Raw genomic sequence first — 20823 nt, 5'->3', positions numbered from 1 at the left:
AGAAAAGTGATAGAAGAGTTACTAGCATTCTTGTCTTATTTCTTGGAAAACCTCCAAAGAGATGATTGGCAAAGGAAATCACGAACTACAAAAGGGCTTCTTAGATATACTCAGAATAAAGGAAAAACAATCAATACACTGGATATTCAATGGAGATAGCAAAATGGTAAAAAAATAATAAAAAGTCAACGTATTTTGGCTCAATCTTTTCTGCTAAGAAGGAATATGAACCGCAGACAACTGAGAAACCGACAACGAAGAAAAGGGTTCAAGTTTAGGATTGGGAGAAAGATGATAAGGGGAATGTATGCCATTTTAAATGTGTTTTAACCTCCATGCCCAGGTGAGCTATAGTACTGAAAGGACTATTTCATAGTCAGCTTGAAATTTTACATCTTGTTTCTGAGAATTCTGGTGAAATACTAAGACAACTGAAGAAGACAATATTGTGCTATCTTCCGAGAGGGAAAAAGGAACGAATTGGGAATTATAATTTCAATTAGTATGGTACTGTTATCTGGGAGGATTCTAAAGTAGTCAAAGATCTTTGGGAGAGCTGCAGATTTAATATCTTGATTTCAGTAAACAGTGTGGCAAAAGTATCCTACAACATTCTGCTCAGGACTAGTTAAGCAAGGGATGGGTGATATCACAGATAGATGCTACATAGCTTCAAAATACTCCAGGAGTGTTCATCAGTAGTTCCTCATTAAATTGGAGGAATCACAAAGTGGGATGCTCCAAGATTCAGTCTTGAATCCCATTTTTAAAAAAAATATTTTTATTTATAAATTGGATGAAAAGGTAGAAGAAATACTGATCAAATTTGCAGTTACCATAAACTGGATGGAGCAGCTAATATTCTATTGCAAAAAACAGAAATAAAATTCAGAACAAAGGTTTTGGGGGAAAAAACAAGAACAATTGAATGACATTCATTTAACAGAAACAGATGTAAAATTCTTCACTTAAAAAGCAAATTCTAATATGCATGTATAGGATATGATATAGTAGTGGCCAAAATTGTGGAAACCTTTTGGAAAAAATGCATTTTCTAAAGCTAGCTAATAACACCACTTTTTTTTAGAGTAGTACCATAAAATTATATATCAATGGAAAGATAATTTAATGAAGAATGTAATGCAATAACTTTTATGAAGGATTTGCTATTAGAATAGCAGTTACAGCATAAAGCGGAAAAGTGAAACACGTAGAAAAAATGAGAGATACAAAAATTATCACCATAGAAAAAACGAGGTACACAAAAATTATCACATCAGTTAATACTTAGTTGGGTAACTTTTAGCATGAATTACGGCCTTACAACGTCTTCTCATGGAGTGAACCAAGTCTTTTAGTTCTGCAGCTGTTATAATGTGAAACCAAGATTGAATGATTGCTTCTATTAACTGGGTTTTATTGCTAGGTCACTTCTGACTAACAAGTTTTTTTAGTCGGCTCCATAGATTTTCAATTGGGTTAAGGTCTGGACTATTCCCAGGCTATTCCAGCAGTGGAATATGATTATCTTGAAACTCCAAAAAAAGTGGTGTTATTAGCCGTCAAACCTCAAAAATACACTTTTCTCAAAAGGTGTCCAAAATTTTGGCCACTACTGTATACCTGACTTAATAACAGTACTTACAGGAAATACATTCAAATTGACTATGAGTCAGCAGTGTGATATAGCTACAAAAATAGAAAGAGCAATTTTGGCTGCAACAATAGGAGTATAATTTCCAAATCACCAGAAATTATTTCCAATTTGCATTTCTTCAGTCATACCCCATATCAAATATTATGTCCATATTTTTAAGATTCATTCACAGCAACTGGAACAGGTTCAGAGAAGGAAAAGAAGGCTTATGCCCCATGAAAAGACTTTGAAAGTATTGGGCATGCTTGGCTATGAGAAGACTGCAAATCTATAGAGTAGAACCTTTGAACTGTATGAAAGCATGTTACACATAAGATCAAATTTTGTTTTGCATAATTCCAGAGTAGAGGACACAAAATATTCAGTTTAAACTGCAGGAAGGCAGATTCTGAATGAATGCCAGAAAAAAACCAAGAAGCCGCCTTGCAGTAACATTGGTGGCACACAATTAAATAAATAAACAAACAAACAAACAAACAAACAAATAAATAAATAAATAAGAGGAATATGATAGTGGAGGCAAATACTCAGGCAAGTAGTGGCATCCATTCCATTCATTGGATTTCCTGTATTTAGATACAGTACATAGCCATCTGTTAGGAATGCTTTAACTTGGATTCTTGTAGAATCATAGGTTGGAAAGGACCTTGGAGGTTTTCGAGTTCAACTACCTTATATCCTTAGTCCTTATATCATCCTGGACAAATGGTTGTCTAATCTTTTCCTGAAAACTTCCAGTGATGAAGCACGCACAGCTCTGTACTAATTGTTGTACTAAGCAATCATTTGGGCTCAATCACTAATGGCCCTTCAAAGTCTATGATTTTGTTCTGAATATTTTATATTATGTAATTAACTACATAGATGAACCCATTAACTTTGTAGTCTAGACAAGCTGCCATCCAATTTTTGAGGCCAATGATGCATTTAATTCCAGCTTGCAATATAGGATCAATCACCATCAAGTTCCAAGTATCTTATTTGAAAGGCAGTTCTCATCAACAAAAGAATAAAATGTAACCGCAGGAATTGCATGATCCCATCCAACAGTTGAAGTCAATAGCTATATCAGGGAGCAGCAAAACATGGATCAGATGACAGATACTGGCAATGCTCTCCGAATTCTAGGGGCAAAATGGCCGTTGATTTGTGTATGAAAGTTCTAAAAACTCAACAGACGTCTACAAATTCCCAGGCTGTAGTCCATCATACATGACTATTTTTCTCTCTTGAACTGCTTCTTATATTTTTATTTGATTAGGGGCTTTGAAGAAAAAGCCAATAGTAAATAAAATACTACTCTTCTCATTCTTAAATAAAACAAATTAAAATAGCCAGATTAAAATATTTCATAATAGGATGCATAAATAGAAAATATTCAGCAATGCATTTGGAGACCAAGAATGGCCTATTTTTATTAAGTCTTCATTGAGTGGCCAACATTGCTGACATCATATCAATGTATATTTGATATTCATATACAACATCTTATAAATCTTTAAGTTTAATTTAGTGCACAATAGAATATTAAGAAGGAAAATTATAAAGGTGTAAAATAAAGTAAAACATGTGAATTTTAATATTTAAATGCTTCTTTAAGAGATAGATCTTATAACAAAACAGTTCTCCAATCCAAAAAAAGTTTCTGCATCTCTTACTCACTGCTACAAAGATCTCTAGCAAAATCTGAAAATTGGATACTTCTAGATTTCATGGTCAGAATTCATTTAGGACATAAAGATTCCAGTGGAGAGGAAGGCAAGCCACCAATGAGAAGGAATGGCAGCTGCAAAGACATATCCTCTTCACCTATTTCATATTACCATTTCAAGAACCTTAGGAATTCTTTCTTAATCTATTTTGCTATATATATATCTAGGGAGCCGCCTGCGTACATAAGATACACAATATTCATTTCTGAGTACTGGCATCAAAAAAACTTCAAGTGGTTAGAAGGAAAAATTAATGCTGAAAAGTACTCTGTACTCTGCTAAAGAGGAAAGTTAAAAAAAAATCCCAGATTCTCTGCTGTATTATTGCAAATTCTCTGCTGTATCATTGCCATTGTACTAAATGGAATCACCAATAATTAAGTTCAACTTCTTATACTACTGTATATGGATTTTAAAATGTTTCAACTTTTCTTCTTTAAAAAGTTATTCATATTATTTCAAATGAACAGTCTTACAACAGTTGAAGGTTTTGTGCAAAGATATGATGGCATCTGAAACGGAAACAGCAATTCTGAGAGAAGCTGATAGTTTGACTGCAAAAGAGGGCATAGTTTAAATTTTTTCCCCCAGGAAGAATTCACTGGATGCCTGACCTAATCTAGCCTTTTCTAACTGATCTCCTGAGTGCCAGAACATGTTATTAAATTATTGTGAAAACTGCATTTTGTTGAATATATTTAAATCTGTAGAGTTTATATATAAAGAAAGTTGGACAATTTTGCTACGACAAAACCAACAACAATAACAAAATCCACAGAATAGTTTAACATTCCTTTTCTTTTGAAAAAAAAGGAGGGGGGATTGAAAACTTAAAACCCACAAATCAAAACAGTTCAGTTATGTCCTGTTTGCTTATAATTTTTCATTCTCACCCATCTTGGGCAGAGGGAACATTCTAGTCTTTGAGAAATTCAAGTCTTTGTTCAGCCTTCAGCCCATATCTAAATCTCACAAGGAATGCAGATTGTGGGAGTCCATCATTATATTTTGAAGAGCCATCGTGTATATCCCAGCTATATTGATATAAATCCTCCTTTCTTATTGACCTTGCACAATCCATATATTCATAGGTAAGTAGTGGAAAAACTAGACTCTTCCGGAATCTACCACACTATGCAAGTTCTCTGCAGGCATGAACAAGTATATTTCAAAGTCAACTTCTAAGGATCAGAGGATCAGGAAAAACTCTTGGAAAAAAAACAGTATTTACAAGACCAGTATTTACTAAACACCCCTGAAAAAAAGTGATGATGAATTGTACAATTTGCAGATTTAACATTTTGCTACTGACAACAATCAGCTGAAATCAATGCTTTAATTATATTTACAGCTTTGAGAAAGAAAATTTAATCTTCTGTCCAACTTGTGGAGATTCCCTCATTGGTAAATGGACAAAATACCGGTATTAGAAAAGCAAGTTGAAATAAATTAAAGAACTGCACACTGAAGCCAGTTAATAGTTCTCAGTATGTTCTATTTGGTCACAAATAATATTATTTGATCTTAAATATACTATGCAGAAGATAATGATCATAAATCAACACTTCTGAAGCATATGATTTCTGCTATAAGAAAATAATGTTCACTCACATAACTTTCCTTTCAAATGTCCTTTATGTCATTTTACAGTACAAATAACATTATGTAATGCATTATTTATTTTCAAATGTGTAAATTACTCAATATGAAATAAAGAAAATCCCTGCTCGGATCAGGTTATATTTTTTCACAATTCTGACATACTAAATGTCAGAAGGCTTTAAAAAAAAAGTGGTGGGGGGGAACTAAATCAGTTTTCTAAGAATGATTCTGATCTAGGGATACATTTATTCATTTTTATACCAAGCTGAACATTTTTCAGAGTTCGAATCATTAAGTAAGGCACATGGATCTCGTTTCCAGTCAAAGCAGGAATTTTACTCCCCTCCAAAAAACCCAAAAGCACACTCTAGCCAAATGCATAATAGAAAGCAAACCTGTACTTGTTGGAAAGCTTTGAGCCTCTTCTTGAATCTGGAAGGCAGAACAAAATCACATCCTCGAGCTAATAATGCCAATTCTTTTCGCAGATCAGGGTCTTGTCGTAAAGAAATCTCCTTTATCCTCATGCTTTCAGATTTCATATAATACTTATGTGTGCACCAGTCCGGGCTCTTGAGTCCCAGTAAACAGCAGAGTCCTATTATCACACAGTGCCACTTAAAGTAGCAGCTGCGTTTTACTTCTGTGTTATTCTGAGAGCCAGTTCAGCGTAGCCTGCTCCATACATTAAAAGGGAGCTTGCCAGGACTGCAAACACAGACAGGAAAGCAACTTAGGAGACTGTCCCTTACTTCACACATTCCAATGTTTTAATGGTGTGGTATATACATGAGTTTCTCATAAATGTGACATTTTTAACCATCAATAAAATAAACATCTGGTTTAGTAAAAACAATGAAGGAGGAACAGTGTCAGAGTAGTCTATTTAGTGTTAGGTTTGGAGGCCCTTTGGAATTTGCAAAGATCTTTCACATATTCTTACTGTCCTAAAAAACTGAAATACAAGACAAATGTTTATTTATTTGTATCCGCCTTTATTATTTTTATAAATAGCTAAAAGCTGCAAACATATCTAATACCCTTTTTTCCTATTTTCCCCAGAACAACAACTTTGCTTATGAAAGTAAGATGTATATATATACATATATATATATATATATATATGTATATATATATATATATATATATATATATATGTATATATATACACACAGCTATATCTATATATCTATATCTATCTATATCTATCTATCTATAAATAAAATCATTTTCAAGGACGATTGATAGTGACCAACTTTTGATTATCATCATTTATAAAAAAGCAAAAGCATACTTTTTGGTCTACCCCTTGTCCTTTCACAAACCCTATAGAATGCAACTATAAACAGAGGTTTAATAAAACACTGTTTTTCTTGCACCACTTAAATTAAAAAGAAATATCTCTGAAAAGCTTACATTTAATATGGAATATTGCATTGACTAGATTTTATCAGTGCCTAAGCTCTCCCTCATCCAGTGTAGATCTACTTCATTTTATGCAAGCAATAAAACTGAAATATTGTATGAATAAGGATCAGCCATATCAATTGAACCAAATCATCTACATCCTCACTATAAGACCAGTGTAAAATTAAATATTAATATCTTATGACTAATAGCAACCTATTCAAAAATGTTATTTAATTTTGTAAGTTTTTGGTGTTTGCAATTATTTTCTCAAGGGAAAAATATTTCTGTAAAACGTACTCTTTTTTTAATCTTGTCAGTTAACAGAATTTGTCCAGAATATATTTACCATTTTACCATATAATCGTGGTTAGAAACAACTAACTGGAAAGTAAAAGTCAGTTGACGATCCATTCTTAATTAACCACAGGATTCAAATCTACCAATGAGAATTAAGTGTATATGTAAATGCTTCTTTTCTATAGCGTAATTTTCATTTGTGGTTTTGATTACCATATGAATCAGAATCCAAAGGGAGAACCAGAACAATATTGATGAGAAGCACATACTCCTCTTTCCACAAATGGGTAACCATGATAGTCTTCATCTCTTTCCAATCAACTGTAAAATCAGACTGAAGAACCGATTTCATCAGACCCATATAGCACTAAGAATTATAATATTTACTGTACTTTGTTTTAGTGACTTGCTCAGTTTTGTTATTTATGTGAATTTTGTATATTAACTAAATAAAAGTATATTATTTGGTAATCCACGCATACAGTTTTATCTGCAATACAACCAGCATTTTCTCTTTGCTTGTTAAAAAAAAGAGAGGTAGAAAAGTTACTTTAAATACTATGTGAAGCAGTTTGCATCTATAGAGACCAACTTTAAACCAGGGAGCAGGGCTAGCCCAATCCCATTGGTTCATCCTCTCCCTTGTCAGCAAAGAGCATAACACTCAATAAATAGCTTAAGCAATCAACAGCTAACTGAGATGCTATTTTCTCATATTCATTTTTAGTATCTGTCACTTTTTAACTTCTCCGTTCTGCAACTGTTGCAAAGTCCTGGGCAGCTGATGGAGATCAGAAGGATCACTATCAAGTGGAATGCAGGGGACATCACCCAGCCAAGGAGTTGCTTTTAGTGCGACTACAATCTGGTCCAAATTGCCAACAGTGCTCTCTGCCCAAGAGCATAGCTGGGACAAATACTTTTGAAATTCTGGCAGCTGGGAGTTTCCTAATTGGTGGAGCCTTGCCAGGAAGAACAGTTTACCTCCCAAGCAAATTAGCAAGGGTATATGGAAAGAGAGGTGAAAGTTATGTGACCTATGAATAAAACATCTAGGAAAGTGGCTCTGGTTTGTGTTCTTGCTAGGTTTGTAAAAAGCAAGAATTGACTAACAGAAAGAACAAAAAGGAAACATCTGATGCACAAAATAAATGTTATGCTTTAAGTTTTAACACAAAGTCTTAAGAGGTATAGTTCATTTTGACCTGTGGAACAGAAAATGTACCTAATGGAGCTTCAGTCTTTTAAAATATCTATGCTCATTAACTGGACTTTATAAACAAGGCAAAAAGCTTTTGCTGCACGGCAGATTGTATTTTATCCTTTTAACAGGCCTTTTGCAGAAAGAATATAGCAGCTTTTCTAGGATTTAACATCTTAAATCACTTTCAGACATTTATTCAGATGTGACAAGGGATCACACTGAGCCCCCACCATCATCAGATAAGGTTACATGTGGCAGTTGGGAAAAGTGATCTTCTCCTACGTTTTTGATTATTTGTTGAGCAGCCAGCGAAGACCATGAACCCTCACAAATGATTCCTTGAGCTGGAACATTCTGTGAATACACTAAAAGAAAATTACATCTTCCTCACCACCCAGCCTTGATGCCTGCCACTTGAGGAGTTACATAATCCCAAAAGTAGGTGTCTTTGCCACCATGATGGACCAAGGGAGAATAGCATCTGACTTTTAAAAAATTACAGTAATTTATATAGCCAATACTTGACACCTCATTTGACTTTGAGAAGAAACCACTGATGATCACTTTATGAATGCTGTTTGCAAATAAACTGGGAATCTATGTTATGCAATCAGTCATGTTTAACTACCTTGTTAAAACAGAATGTCCTGGGGAACTCTGTCAAATGTTTTTAAAAGACAACGTATATCCTGCCCACAGCATTCTCACAGCATATTGATGAATTTAACTAATGAAAAAGATCATTGGTCTGATTATATTTTTTCCTAATAAAGTCACATTGACCTCTACAAATCATTGCATCATTTTCAAAGCACTTATGGCTCATTTTACTATCTGCTCTAGAAATGTCCTACGGTATCCTCTGGACCAGGGGTCTCCAACCTTGCCAACTTTAAGCCTGGTGGACTTCAACTCCCAGAATTCCCCAGCCCCTGCTCTGGACCACCTGCAAAGAGGACTGGGAGTCCTCTGTCTAGTGGTTCTGTTCCTTTCTTGATGAACAGTTTCACTTAGTCATTGGTGAGGTGGCAGGAGAGATCAACCTCTTGCCTATCCTCTTGCAGGGTACTAGAAAAGGCAATTGTCTCTCCATACCTATTTAATATTTATATGAAACTACTGGCAGAGTTCATCCAAAGGTTTGGGGTTTAGGATCATCGATGTTCTGATGATGCCCACTTTTTACATTGCTATTCCAGGACATACTACTGATATTGTTGAAGTTCTATCCCAATGCGTGGAGGATATCAGAGTCTAGATGGAGAAAGCAGAATTAAACTTAATCTTAGTAAGACACTAGTTTTATTGTTTATTCCTCAAAATTGTTAACTGTAGGGGTGTCTCTTGTTGAGGTGGCACTACACAGAAAGGGGAAGGTCCATAATTGGGATTCTTCTGGACTCACAGCTCCTGTTAGAAAAGCATCTGTAGCTGAAGGCTACAGTCCAGGGTGATTTGTGTCCCAGCTCTGATGGGTGAACCAAATCTGTGACATTTTACCTGGAGGAAAAGGGATGAGGCTACAATGACTCATGCCCCTGTTATGACTGGCTTAGACATGTTCTACATGGGGCTGACTTTGAAAATCACTTGAAAGTTACAATGGCTTTTGTCCTAATTGGGATTTGCTAGTATACCACATTACACAAATACTGTGGGCCCAGTATAGATTATCAATAAGCTTCTGGATGTACTGTATTTCTCAGAGTATAAGACATACTTTTTCCCCTCCTTAAAGAGACTGAAAATTTGGGTGTGTCTTATACTCCGAATGTAGCTTTTTCTAAGCTTTTTTCCAGTCCTAACAAGGTACTAGTGAATAGTGCTCCGTGCTTTGCTTGTTCCTTCCGACTCAAAGCAGGGGATAAAACCCAGCAAACTAATGTGCTGAAGCTGACCAGACTAAGGACACTAGCCAAATGAATACCTGGTAGGCAGATTCCCCCCTCCACTATTTTCCTCCCCAAAAACTAAGCTGCATCTTATACTCTGAAAAATACAGTAATTTAAAGTCCTGGTACAGGTAGTTCTTGACTTACAACCATTCATTTGAAGTTATAATGTCATTGAAAAAAATTACTTACAATGGTCCTTACATTTACAACCACTGAAGTATCCCCAGGGTCACATGATCACAATTAGGGTGCTTGGAAGATGGAATGTATTTATGATACCTCAAACGTCCTGAGTTCAAGTGATACCCAACTGCAACCTTACTAGATGGCTTCTGACCAGCAAAATCAATGGAAAACTGGATTTGCTTAACAACTACATGATTCACTTCACATCTGTGGCAAAACAGGTCATAAAATCAGGTGTGACTCACTTAACAACTGCTTTTGATTAGCAACAGAAATTCTGATCTCGATTGTGGTTGTAAGTTGAGGACCTATAAAGCATTACTTGGCTTGGTGCCAAGCTATCTGCAGTTATTTCCCAGTTTAATTTACCAAGGAGAAACTATTAGTGGTTCTCCATTGTAGGGAAATGTGGAGGGATAAGGCTTGCTGGTGTTCCTTTTCAGTGGCTGCTCTGATCTTTTGGAATGGCTTCCTAAAGGACATCTGGTTTCTTTCACTATGGCTGTCTTCTGAAGTTATAAAAACAGGGCTTTTCCAAAGGGCAATTGAGTCATGAGTCTATCTAATGTACATTACCTATCATAGTATAATAGGCACTTATTATGACTTCCTTTTTGAATCAGTATATATTTATATTAATTCATCCCATGATGAAAGAGAGGGAGGAGTGGAGAGAAGAAGAGAAGAGAAGAGAAAGACTATAGGTTACAGAAGGTTAGCATAATGACATGGTTTTGGAAAATTATATCTTATCAATAAAACTTTTACACCACTTTTACATAAACTCTTTAAAACTAAGTCATTGCAGCTTGTTTCTAAATCGATACATATACATTTAGAGTGTAAAACTGAGTGTCTCATGTTAATAATCTCCCTTTAATTATAGTTTTGGAACAATACCTTATGTACTCTCTTCTATAATTTCTATGAAGTCTTGCAATTTAGGGAATAAAAGCCTGGAATGCAAAACCAGCTTCTTATAGGCCATGCATACACTTCAACATCTGCTCTAAATTCAGCTCATCAGAAATTTAGAACATTTGTAAGGATGAACGCCCAGCACAACCTACAAAGATAGGCTAACTGCCTTCTCTCAGTGGAATCTATACTCAAAGCTTAAATAAATGACTTTGAGAATCACTTTCAAAGACAATATTTGCAAAAACACAGTGTATATGCAAAAACACAAGAGTATAAAATAAGACTGTACAACATTTGAGAAGTCATGGGTTGCAAGTGAGACTTCTGACTTTTAAAGGACTGTATAAGATAGTGACATTACTGAGAGGCAAGAGGCTGAAATTTTGCAAAACCTTTTTAAAAAGTATTTTAAGGGTGGAAATAGGAGTATAGAGGGTAGATACCTCTGAGAAGTAAACTGTTCCCATTCTTCCTCATAAAAGTTCTGAAAAACGCCTGAAATTGGCCTCATACCCTCTCTTCAAATGCCAAAAAGGCCAAAATGTTTAAATCTAAAGTAATAAGTTATATACCTCTTAGTTTTGTGTTTATATAAGTTTAGACAGTTGGGGAAATCTGTCTTCAATAATTCTGAAAACTGTTTTCCAGATTCTTTGGTGTTTCTTTAATGAGATGCTATCTGGGATTGTTACTTTTGAAATACTTGTCGGCATTGGCAACTGACTAATTCTCAGTTTTGGGTCCCTGGCTGGTTTGATTTTAATGAATAATTTTTGTCAGGCTGGAAAAGGAAGATTGTCTATGACACTGTGGATACTTAGTCAATACTGATTTTTCCAAAAGGCTAAAGCAAGGGGGGTTAGTCAATAGAACCTGAATGGAGACTTAAAAAAACCCCTTACGCATATTTTCTCCTCTCAGAATGGACAGATAGGCAAAATTCTAGCTAAGACAATCTATGGTGACAGAGTTGAGGAGAGCTCTGAGAGATAATTATTATATAACAGGAGATCTGAGATCTGCCAACAAATTAAAACTACAATATTAAATAGATAAAGTTGGATACTCGCCAAACAGAATAGGACATGCTTTTGCAGGATCTATCTGGTTCCTGGAGGACACATGAGAACCTGAGAACAATCAGGCTACTGCTATTGCTAACCTTAGATTTCATTGTGCAACTGACAAGCACCACATCTCATTTGAACTTAAGGTACATAACATGGAAACTATGTCTGGCTATGTTAACTGTAAGTATTGCATCCCATTAGAAGAGTTGCATTTAATTTTTTGAGAACTATTTTACTTGTCTAATGATGCATCTCATATGTACTTCATGTGCAACCACAGCAGAGAAGAAGCGAGACACAGTCATTTATTAATTTTCTGCCTTTTGTTTATCTGACACTCAAAAGGTCTAATTAATTAGCAATCAATAGCTGTCATTAATATTTACTTTGCCAAGCCTAGTACCTGTAATTCTCCAAGAAGATTTTCAATCTGTTTGGAAAAGGATAATAAGAGTGTAAAATCAGGTCTTATCCTTTTGCCTGGGAACCCATGATTGCTGTGGGGTTTCAAAAAGCCAAACCCATGATCAACCAATGTGTTAGGGACACTGATCTAAAAAGGAATTCATGCATAATGTTTGGTTACTATAACTTTGTCATCAATAGTAACCATTACACTTTAGCATCTCTTCTTCCACCTTAATTACTACCAACCTGCCTTCCATTGAGGATCTGTATACTGCACGAGTCAAAAAGAGGTCTGTGAAAATATTTACAGACCTCTCGCATCCTGGACATAAACTGTTTCAACTCCTACCCTCAAAATGACGCTACAGAGCACTGCACACCAGAACAACTAGACACAAGAACAGTTTTTTCCCAAACAACATCACTCTGCTAAACAAATAATTCCCTCAACACTGTCAAACTAGTTACTAAGTCTGCATTACTGTTGATCTTCTCATCGTTCCTATCACCCATCTCCTCCCACTTATGACTGTATGACTATAACCTTGTTGCTAGTATACTTAAGATTTATATTGACTGTTTCCTAATATGTTTCCTAATCATTAAGTGTTGTACCTTATGATTCTTGACGGATGTATCTTTTCTTTTATGTCCACCAAGAGCGTATGCACCCAGACAAATTCCTTGTGTGTCCAATCACATTTGGCCAATAAAGAATGTGTATAAATTTGATACATTACAAATATTGACAAAGTGTCTTACAAAAACTGTGCATATATTCTTTCAATAGAGAACTGACAGATATTTGGAAGTTTAACAAACTTTTTTTTCTTACTGCTTTTATTTTACAATTGCAATTCTTTCTTTTGCCATGAGAGCAATACAACCCCTCACTAAGACTCACTCATAAAAGCTATTGATATCATAGCCAACCCACAGTTCATGGCCTGCACTAAATCAACCTGTGGGACATGCCAAGTCACAAATTAATGGAAGCAGCTTGTTGTCCCCTACTCATACTGTACAAGGCATTTTAATATTTATACCAGATATAATTAGCTAATAGCTTTTGCTGGGCTCCTGTGTGGTATATTACTACAGTTACATTCTTCAGTAATCATCTTCATTAGTCTTTTTATTCTTCATGCTATGAAGAACAAAGTTAATGAGCACATATGTTCTACAATTATTAAAATTATTATCTAGAGGCATTTGATACGTTTCTTTTCCTTGAAAACAATTATTGACATTCATTATAATTTTGAAAGAAAAGCCTTCCAATAGTCAACAAAATCACAGAGTTGGAAGGAACGTAAGGAGTCATCAAATTCAGCCTCCTGCATACTGCACTATTCCCAATAGATGACTATTCATCCTTTGAAAACCTCTGGTGAAGGGAGAGAAACCACTTCATGGGATAATCTATTCCACTGATTGGTAGCTGTAACTGTCAAGAAGTTCTTCATTATGTCTAATCTGTACTTACATGCTTCTGTACAGGTCCACATGACAGAAAAAAAGCACAATGTATATTAAAATACAAACAACCAGATGGTAAAATATCCTACCAAGTATTTGTTACCTGCGTTTATCTAATAAATGGAGACTTTTTAGACTGCTCAGTCCACTAAAAGTTTTTACTTTTTCTTTTCAGAGCACAATTTATTATTAATTATAATGCTTCATACAGCAGGTGGATTAGAATTGTCACTATTAATGGCCATAATCGTTCAGAATAAAAATCAGTAATGTCTTCTATTTTTTTTCTTAACATAATTCTTAACCTATTCATTTTGGCTGGGTTCAACCCCCAGATTTCAATTTGGCACTATTTAAGCTCTATGCTACCTCACTAATTTTCACCACTAGCTTCTTCATAAACTCCTATAATTTTCGTACTGAAATTAGCACTATACAAGGTGCTATTAACCATGATGCAGTATGTGAATTTTATTTTACGTTGCATTAAAATTTCAACTATTCTTAATGTCCCATCATCAAAAAATATTCTTAACATGAAGATAACATTTATATGTGTGCCCTTAGATGACTATAAATTTATTGTGGATCTAGTCTATACAAAGTTATCCTAGAAGGAGTTAATAGAAAAGTTTGGGGGGAAAGGCAACATGAAGCTAATAGAAATGTAGACATTCCATCAAATATTATACATATTATAAATATATATATGATTACTACCATTTAGCTTTACCACATCTTCATTTGAATTACTTAGTCAAGCTTGAGAACTGCAGCTTATGAAAGTAAGATAATTCATATCCTAAACCAGAAGACAAGTGAGTTGTAAAATAATATGCTTTCTACAATAAGAAAAAAATAGTCATGGCTGTAAAATTACTTTAGATTTAGATGCAGTTTAAAAAGCACTGACTTACATGAATGGATAATATGCCAATAAGTAAAAGAACATAATTTAAATAACTTCTTTAAACAGAAGATACTAATAAAGCAATGTCTAAATTTCTCTACCATCAATGATGCCTGATATGCTATTCATTGGAGAGAAGAAAGGAAGGGAAGAAACATTAAGAGCTGAAGCAAACTAATATGCATCAAAACTAATGTTGTGAAATACAAAAATAAATTTTAGGATATAACTACCCTATTATTGGAGGAGCAAGGGAAATGCTATCAGCTTTATGCCATTCTGAATATTGCCATAGCTGTTAAATGCCCTGAACTAATACAACTTAAAATAATTGAAGAAAATATTTGAGAATGTATAGCCCTCAAAAGGTAAATACATTGCATTAGTATTGATAAGTGAAATACATTCATATTTTCTCCCATGTGGATTACAGGGAACATTTCTATTTGGCACTGCAGAAAATAACAGTACTATACAAAATAACATTAAAACCCTTTGTACTTATGAGATTATGTAATTATGTAATTATGAGATTAAAAATATAATTATATTTATTATTTGCCAACATAAACAGCTACATAGTCTGAATAGTCTACCTCAGAATGAATCTACTATGTAAATCTACATAGTAAGTCATGTAAAATTATTGTTTAAATAATATTTCGGTGTTGTTTTAAATGAAGGATAATCATTTGAAGTGAATAAAATTGCTTCTGGGACAGATAACAAACTCAACATTGTACTGAAATTGACAAATGTATCTGGAACTAGGGAAAAGATTTTTAATAAAATAACATTTCTGCAGCAACATACCAATCTATCAAAATAGGTTCTTGTTACAGTGCAAGAAATTTGATCTAATCTGGTAACTGAACACATAATTAATCCACTTACATTTTTGTTACTTGAAGATCTGCGCTTTCCTCGAATGCTAGAATATCTCCTAGGACTTGTTGTGGTACTGAATGGAAGAGTGGTGGAAAGGTGAGGAGGGCTCGTTGGAGTCAAAGGAGACATCAGACTGCCTAACATGCTTTGTTTGGAGACGTAGTTAATTTGAGAAAGAATATTTTCATTGTCCCCAGCATCACCACTACCTATTTCAATCTTTTCTTCACTGGTTATACTTCTTAAATAGTCTTTGAGCATCACTTGAGTTGCTGTTTCACTCAACCAGCACAAAAAGAGCTCATCCACTTTCATTTTTAGCACAGGTTGTAAAACTTTCACAGTTGGCATCTTGTCCTCCTCTTAATTTATTTTTTGCTTGAATGAAATAGATGAACTTCTCAATTCAGATTAAACAGTTTTCTACCTGAAAGACAAAGTGTCTGTTAAAAAGATTTCACTTAAGATTATTAAATCTGTCTGTCTGTCTCCACCCACCCACCCATCATATAAAGATGCAAAAAAAAAGGTAAGTTATTAACAGTTTTATATGTTTTATATTGTGGTATTACAGAGCATGAAGGTTAAAGTCTTTCTCTCCATAATTTGTCAATTGAGGTACAAGTTAGCAGTATGCTTTTATAGAATATTTAGAATATGAGAAAGAAAAACAATTTTGTTGAAAGACTAGATCTCAGTTGCAAAATACCATACGATCAATAAACAATGTTTCTTGTACTTCTTATTGCCGTTTTGTATTTTTATTTTTAGAGCCTACTGTAGCGGCCAAAATTGTGGAAACCTTTGGGGAAAAGTGTATTTTTGAGGTTTCATGGCTAATAACACCACTTTTTTTGGAGTTTCAAGATAATCATATTCCACTGCTGAAATAGCCTGGGAATAGCCCAGACCTTAACCCAATTGAAAATCTATGGAGCCGACTAAAGAAACTTGTTAGTCAGAAGCGACCCAGCAATAAAACCCAGTTAATAGAAGCAATCATTCAATCTTGGTTTCACATTATAACAGCTGCAGAACTAAAAGACTTAGTTTACTCCATGGGAAGACATTGTAAGGCCATAATTCATGCTAAAGGTTATCCAATTAAGTATTAACTAATGTGATAATTTTTGTGTATCTCATTTTTTCTATGGTGATAAGAAAATACACTTTTCCCAAAATGTTTCTACAATTTTGGCCACTACTGTATGTCTAGAAAACCATATGAAGAATCCACTTTTTTCAATTATTCATTTTATTGGGTTTATTTTAAAATGAAGTGAAGGTTGATACAAGATTTGACCTAGATATGTGCAATATAAATTAACAGCATAAATTAGAATTAAACAATTAATGAAGTCCAAAATGTATTAACCTACAAGGTTATTTAAGGCAGGGGTCCCCAACTCCTGAGTTGAAGACTGGGATCGGTCCATGATCTGTTAGGAATTAGGCTGCATAAGCAGAAGGCGAACAAGCAAAACTTCATCTGCTGTGCATGTGCAGGATCTAGGTTGTGTGTGGAAACCATATACCCCCAGGCCATGGAAGACAACTTTTCTTTCAAAACTGATCCTTAGTGCTAGAAAGGTTGGGAACTGCTGATTTAAAGCATACCACTTTTCATTCAATTTCTTATCGTACTCAACATTACTAGCCTACCTTAGTAAAGTCAAAAAATGCTATCTATAACTAAGTCTTATGAAACATGAACCAGAGACACAAGATTGAAAAATTTAGAAGAACTGCTTCAGACATTACAAACATACAACAGTATCTCTCTACTATTTCAAGTAGCTACATTCATGTTCAATCAAACCTGGGGAAAAACAAAACAAAACAGAACCTAGTTTTATGGAGACAGCTTATTAAAGTAATTCTTTATGCCAAACTCATATGGAAATCTGAACCAAACTTATGGATGCCTTTATGAATGGCTGAGCAGTAACGTTCTTGCCTGTGGCCTGAAGCATTTTTGAATTATTTTTGAAGCATTTTCAGTAAATATACTTGACTTCAGCCCCATTCAACATTAGTAAGAATGGCAAAATTTATAGTCCATATCCTTTTATTTGGGAGTAAAACCCATTAAATTAGTTTCTTCCTGACCTGATATAAACGCATAGATCAAACACTTCATGTCTAAAATACTTTTACTTCAGCTCTGAGAATTATAAAGTACATATTAGGTTTTGTACAATGAAGAGTTTCTAACATTAACAATGAAATATACCAGACAGCCATATCTTTTCCACTTTTTAACAGCTGATCTTAAGCAAGGGAAGCAACAGCAGTGTGGATTTGTTAAAGTCAGTGCAAACAAATACAGGTAGTCCTCAACCTATAGTCAGAATTCAGCCCAAAATTTCTGTTGTTAAGTAAGACATTTGTTAAGTGAGTTTTGCCCCATTTAACAACCTCTTGCCATAGATGTTAAGTGACCCTCCACAATTAAGTTAGTAACACGGTTGTCAAGCGAATCTGGTTTCCCCATTGCCTTTGCTTGTAAGGTAACAAAAAATGATCATATGATCCCATAATACTGCAACCGTCATAAATCTGATTCATTTGCCAAGCATCTGAATGACCATTGGGAGGCCGCAGTTGGTCGTAGGTGTGAGAAATGGTAATAACTTTTTTCAGCCCCACTGTAACTTCGGTCACTGAATGGAATGCTGTAAGTCGAGGACTACCTGTACTTCAATATCTCTTATTCTGGGTAACATTCATTAAGAACATTTAGTGTTTGTAAAACATTTGGGCAGTCCGTTGCCAAAGCTCAGTTTTCTCTGCTACTTAGACAAGATATACTGGAATAGATTGTAATTACTGGTTGATTTTTTTTAAAAAAAGGCCTTTTGCTATATATCGTTTCCCTCATCCTAAGTGAGAGGATCCTGGAGCTGGAGTGCTGCTAGCCGAAAATTTACTTCAACCTCCTGCAAATAATTCGTGCCATCCCCCTTCCTCCTCCATCCTAAAAAAACAAAAAAGTCCACGCGGGGATTTCATTTCTTTTTTAGACCTTAGCGGTTTCTTCAAAAACGGAATAGAGCGAGACTTTTGGGCCTTCTATTTTCTCCTTCTGTGAATAAGAGAAGAGGAAACTTTCCACAGGTTGAAAGAAAAAACAAAACAGTTTTGGAACAGTTGGTGGAATCGTGGCTGAAACGCAGCTCTTCCGCAAACTCAGCTGCTGGAGCGACTCCAAAGCCCGTTTATTCGTTCCAGACAGCACAGTTAGTGTTTATAAATAGGATTACCATACATCCGGATTTTCCCGGACGCGTCCTGTTTAAGCTCCAATCGCGTCCCGTCGGGCCTAAAAACAAAACAAAACAAAACAAAAAACCGAACATCCGCCGAAACGTCCGCGGCGCCGGCGGGGATTAGGTGCGGGTGCGGGCGGGGCAAACACCAGAAGCGGGCAGGAAGAAACGGGGCGGAGCTTCACAGCGGTAGCGTTTGAGTTAGCGCGTCACTCTTGCTGCCTCCTAATTGGTGAGTGAAAGAAAGGAGGCGTGGCCAGAGAACGTACAGAAGCGCCTTTTGAAAAGTTGCTGCAGTTACGAGGAAAGGTTGTGCGGGAAACGGTTGGCTGCGTACAACGAACGCTGAATTACCTGCTAGACTAGAACCTTGTGATTCAATATATACCGCTGCGATTTAATTCTGCAAACGTTAGCCCTTGGGGACTTGTGACCACAAAAATACGATTTTACACAATATAGATCGTGGCATATGTTGCGGAAAAAACCCCCCCAACAATGGCAAAGAAATGTATTTTTTTTTCCGGGAAACAATAATTTGGTCAGTTGAAAGCCTGGTTTAATGCCGCTGACTTCCAGGAATGTTAGCGGACACGCTGATCTCTGGAGAAATGCTTAATGTTTAAATTCAAATTCAGTCATTGGAATAAAATTGATTTATTAAATTTCAAAATTAATATCAATTCTCAGTCGTAACCATTCTTTATGTTAATCTCGAGAAGGAGCATCACATTCATGGGAAAAGGCTTATCTTCTTTTTTTGATCTAGCTCCTTAAAGGGGCAAGTCCCATTTTCTGTTTGAAAATTATTTCGTGGGGCCAGTTCCATGGCCAAAAAAAGCATCCTAGCTTCATCAGTTGTATTGCATTTAGTTATGCTTGAGGCTCCCATATGGACAGAGATGTGATTTTGCCCATGAATATACAGCCAAGTTCAGACAACTGGCTTTGTGTATAAATATTGATTTAGCAAGACATTTGAGATTTCGAAGAACAGACATTGGTTTAGTGAGAGTCTGAATTGGTACCATAAACCTTGATATGAGCTCAAAGACTGCCGATTTCATATTAGAAATGAGAGTTATCTTGCAGAACTTGTTTTTAAAACATCTCCATTAAACTTAAAAAATATTAACAGCTAACATTTCCTGAAAAGTAGTGCTTTTTAAACATTTTTAAAAATTGCTTTTAAACATTGCTTGCTCGTTACTTTTAAAGCATTGCTTGTTACTTTGTAGCATTATATATCAAAAAAATAGTATGAGTAAAAGCAACTTTCATAAATATGAACCAGTTGCCAAACATCCAAATTTTGATTATGTGACCATGGAATGCTGCAACGGTCGTTAAGTGTGAAAACCAATCATAAATCACTTTTTTCTCTGCCATTGTAACTTTGAATGGTCACTAAATGAATGGTTGTAAGTCAAAGACTACCTGTACTGCTAAAATCAGGAAAATTAAAAGCACAGCCTCATAGAAGAGATGTACAGTAACTTTAAAATGGATGTCATGGTTATTTCCCCTTTCATTAAAATTTAACAGTAAATTTATAAATCTGTTTAACACATTTTGGTAGAAACAACATAGGCTTCAAAATGTATATCAGCTTTAATGCAAAATTGATTTCTTCTACATTAATTCTCCCCCACAAATTTATGTGTAACATATGAATCATTCCAATTTATTGTATACCTAGAATTTTTACCATACAGCGAACACTTCTACAAACTTACAACCTACAAACTTTACAAAAAAAACCCAGGGTCATTTGCTTATGTCAATATCTTTTATTCAAGATGAGATGCCATGTTGTTCAGATTCTCAGGAGGGAGGAAGAGACATCACAGTTTGGGAGAAGACATCTCCTACTAATAGTTCTCAGAGTATATGTTTATGGTGCAAGTAGTCCGCT

General features: G+C 35.1%; 1 protein-coding gene across 4 annotated transcripts in view; it reads right to left on the bottom strand.

The window, feature by feature from the left end:
* PPP2R3B (protein phosphatase 2 regulatory subunit B''beta) overlaps positions 1–19043 on the bottom strand; it is a 50075-nt gene extending 31032 nt beyond the window's left edge. For 2 of the 4 annotated variants that reach the window (XM_058186662.1, XM_058186663.1), the window contains exons 1-2: positions 18903–19043; positions 15646–16066 (exon numbers count right to left, since the gene is read on the bottom strand). In XM_058186662.1, coding sequence (XP_058042645.1) covers positions 15646–15990 — 345 coding nt within the window. In that variant the 5' untranslated portion in view covers positions 15991–16066; positions 18903–19043. Of the gene's footprint in view, positions 1–5366; positions 5664–15645; positions 16067–18902 lie in introns of those variants that run through there. The other 2 variants (XM_058186665.1, XM_058186664.1) reach the window with 2 other exon arrangements.
* Positions 19044–20823: the final 1780 nt, after the last annotated feature.

The sequence above is a fragment of the Ahaetulla prasina genome, chromosome 5 (genome assembly GCF_028640845.1).
Source record: "Ahaetulla prasina isolate Xishuangbanna chromosome 5, ASM2864084v1, whole genome shotgun sequence".
Classification (NCBI taxonomy): Eukaryota; Metazoa; Chordata; class Lepidosauria; order Squamata; family Colubridae; genus Ahaetulla; species Ahaetulla prasina.
The sequence above is the reverse complement of the archived record's forward strand: the minus strand, read 5'-3'. Positions and strand labels throughout refer to the sequence as shown.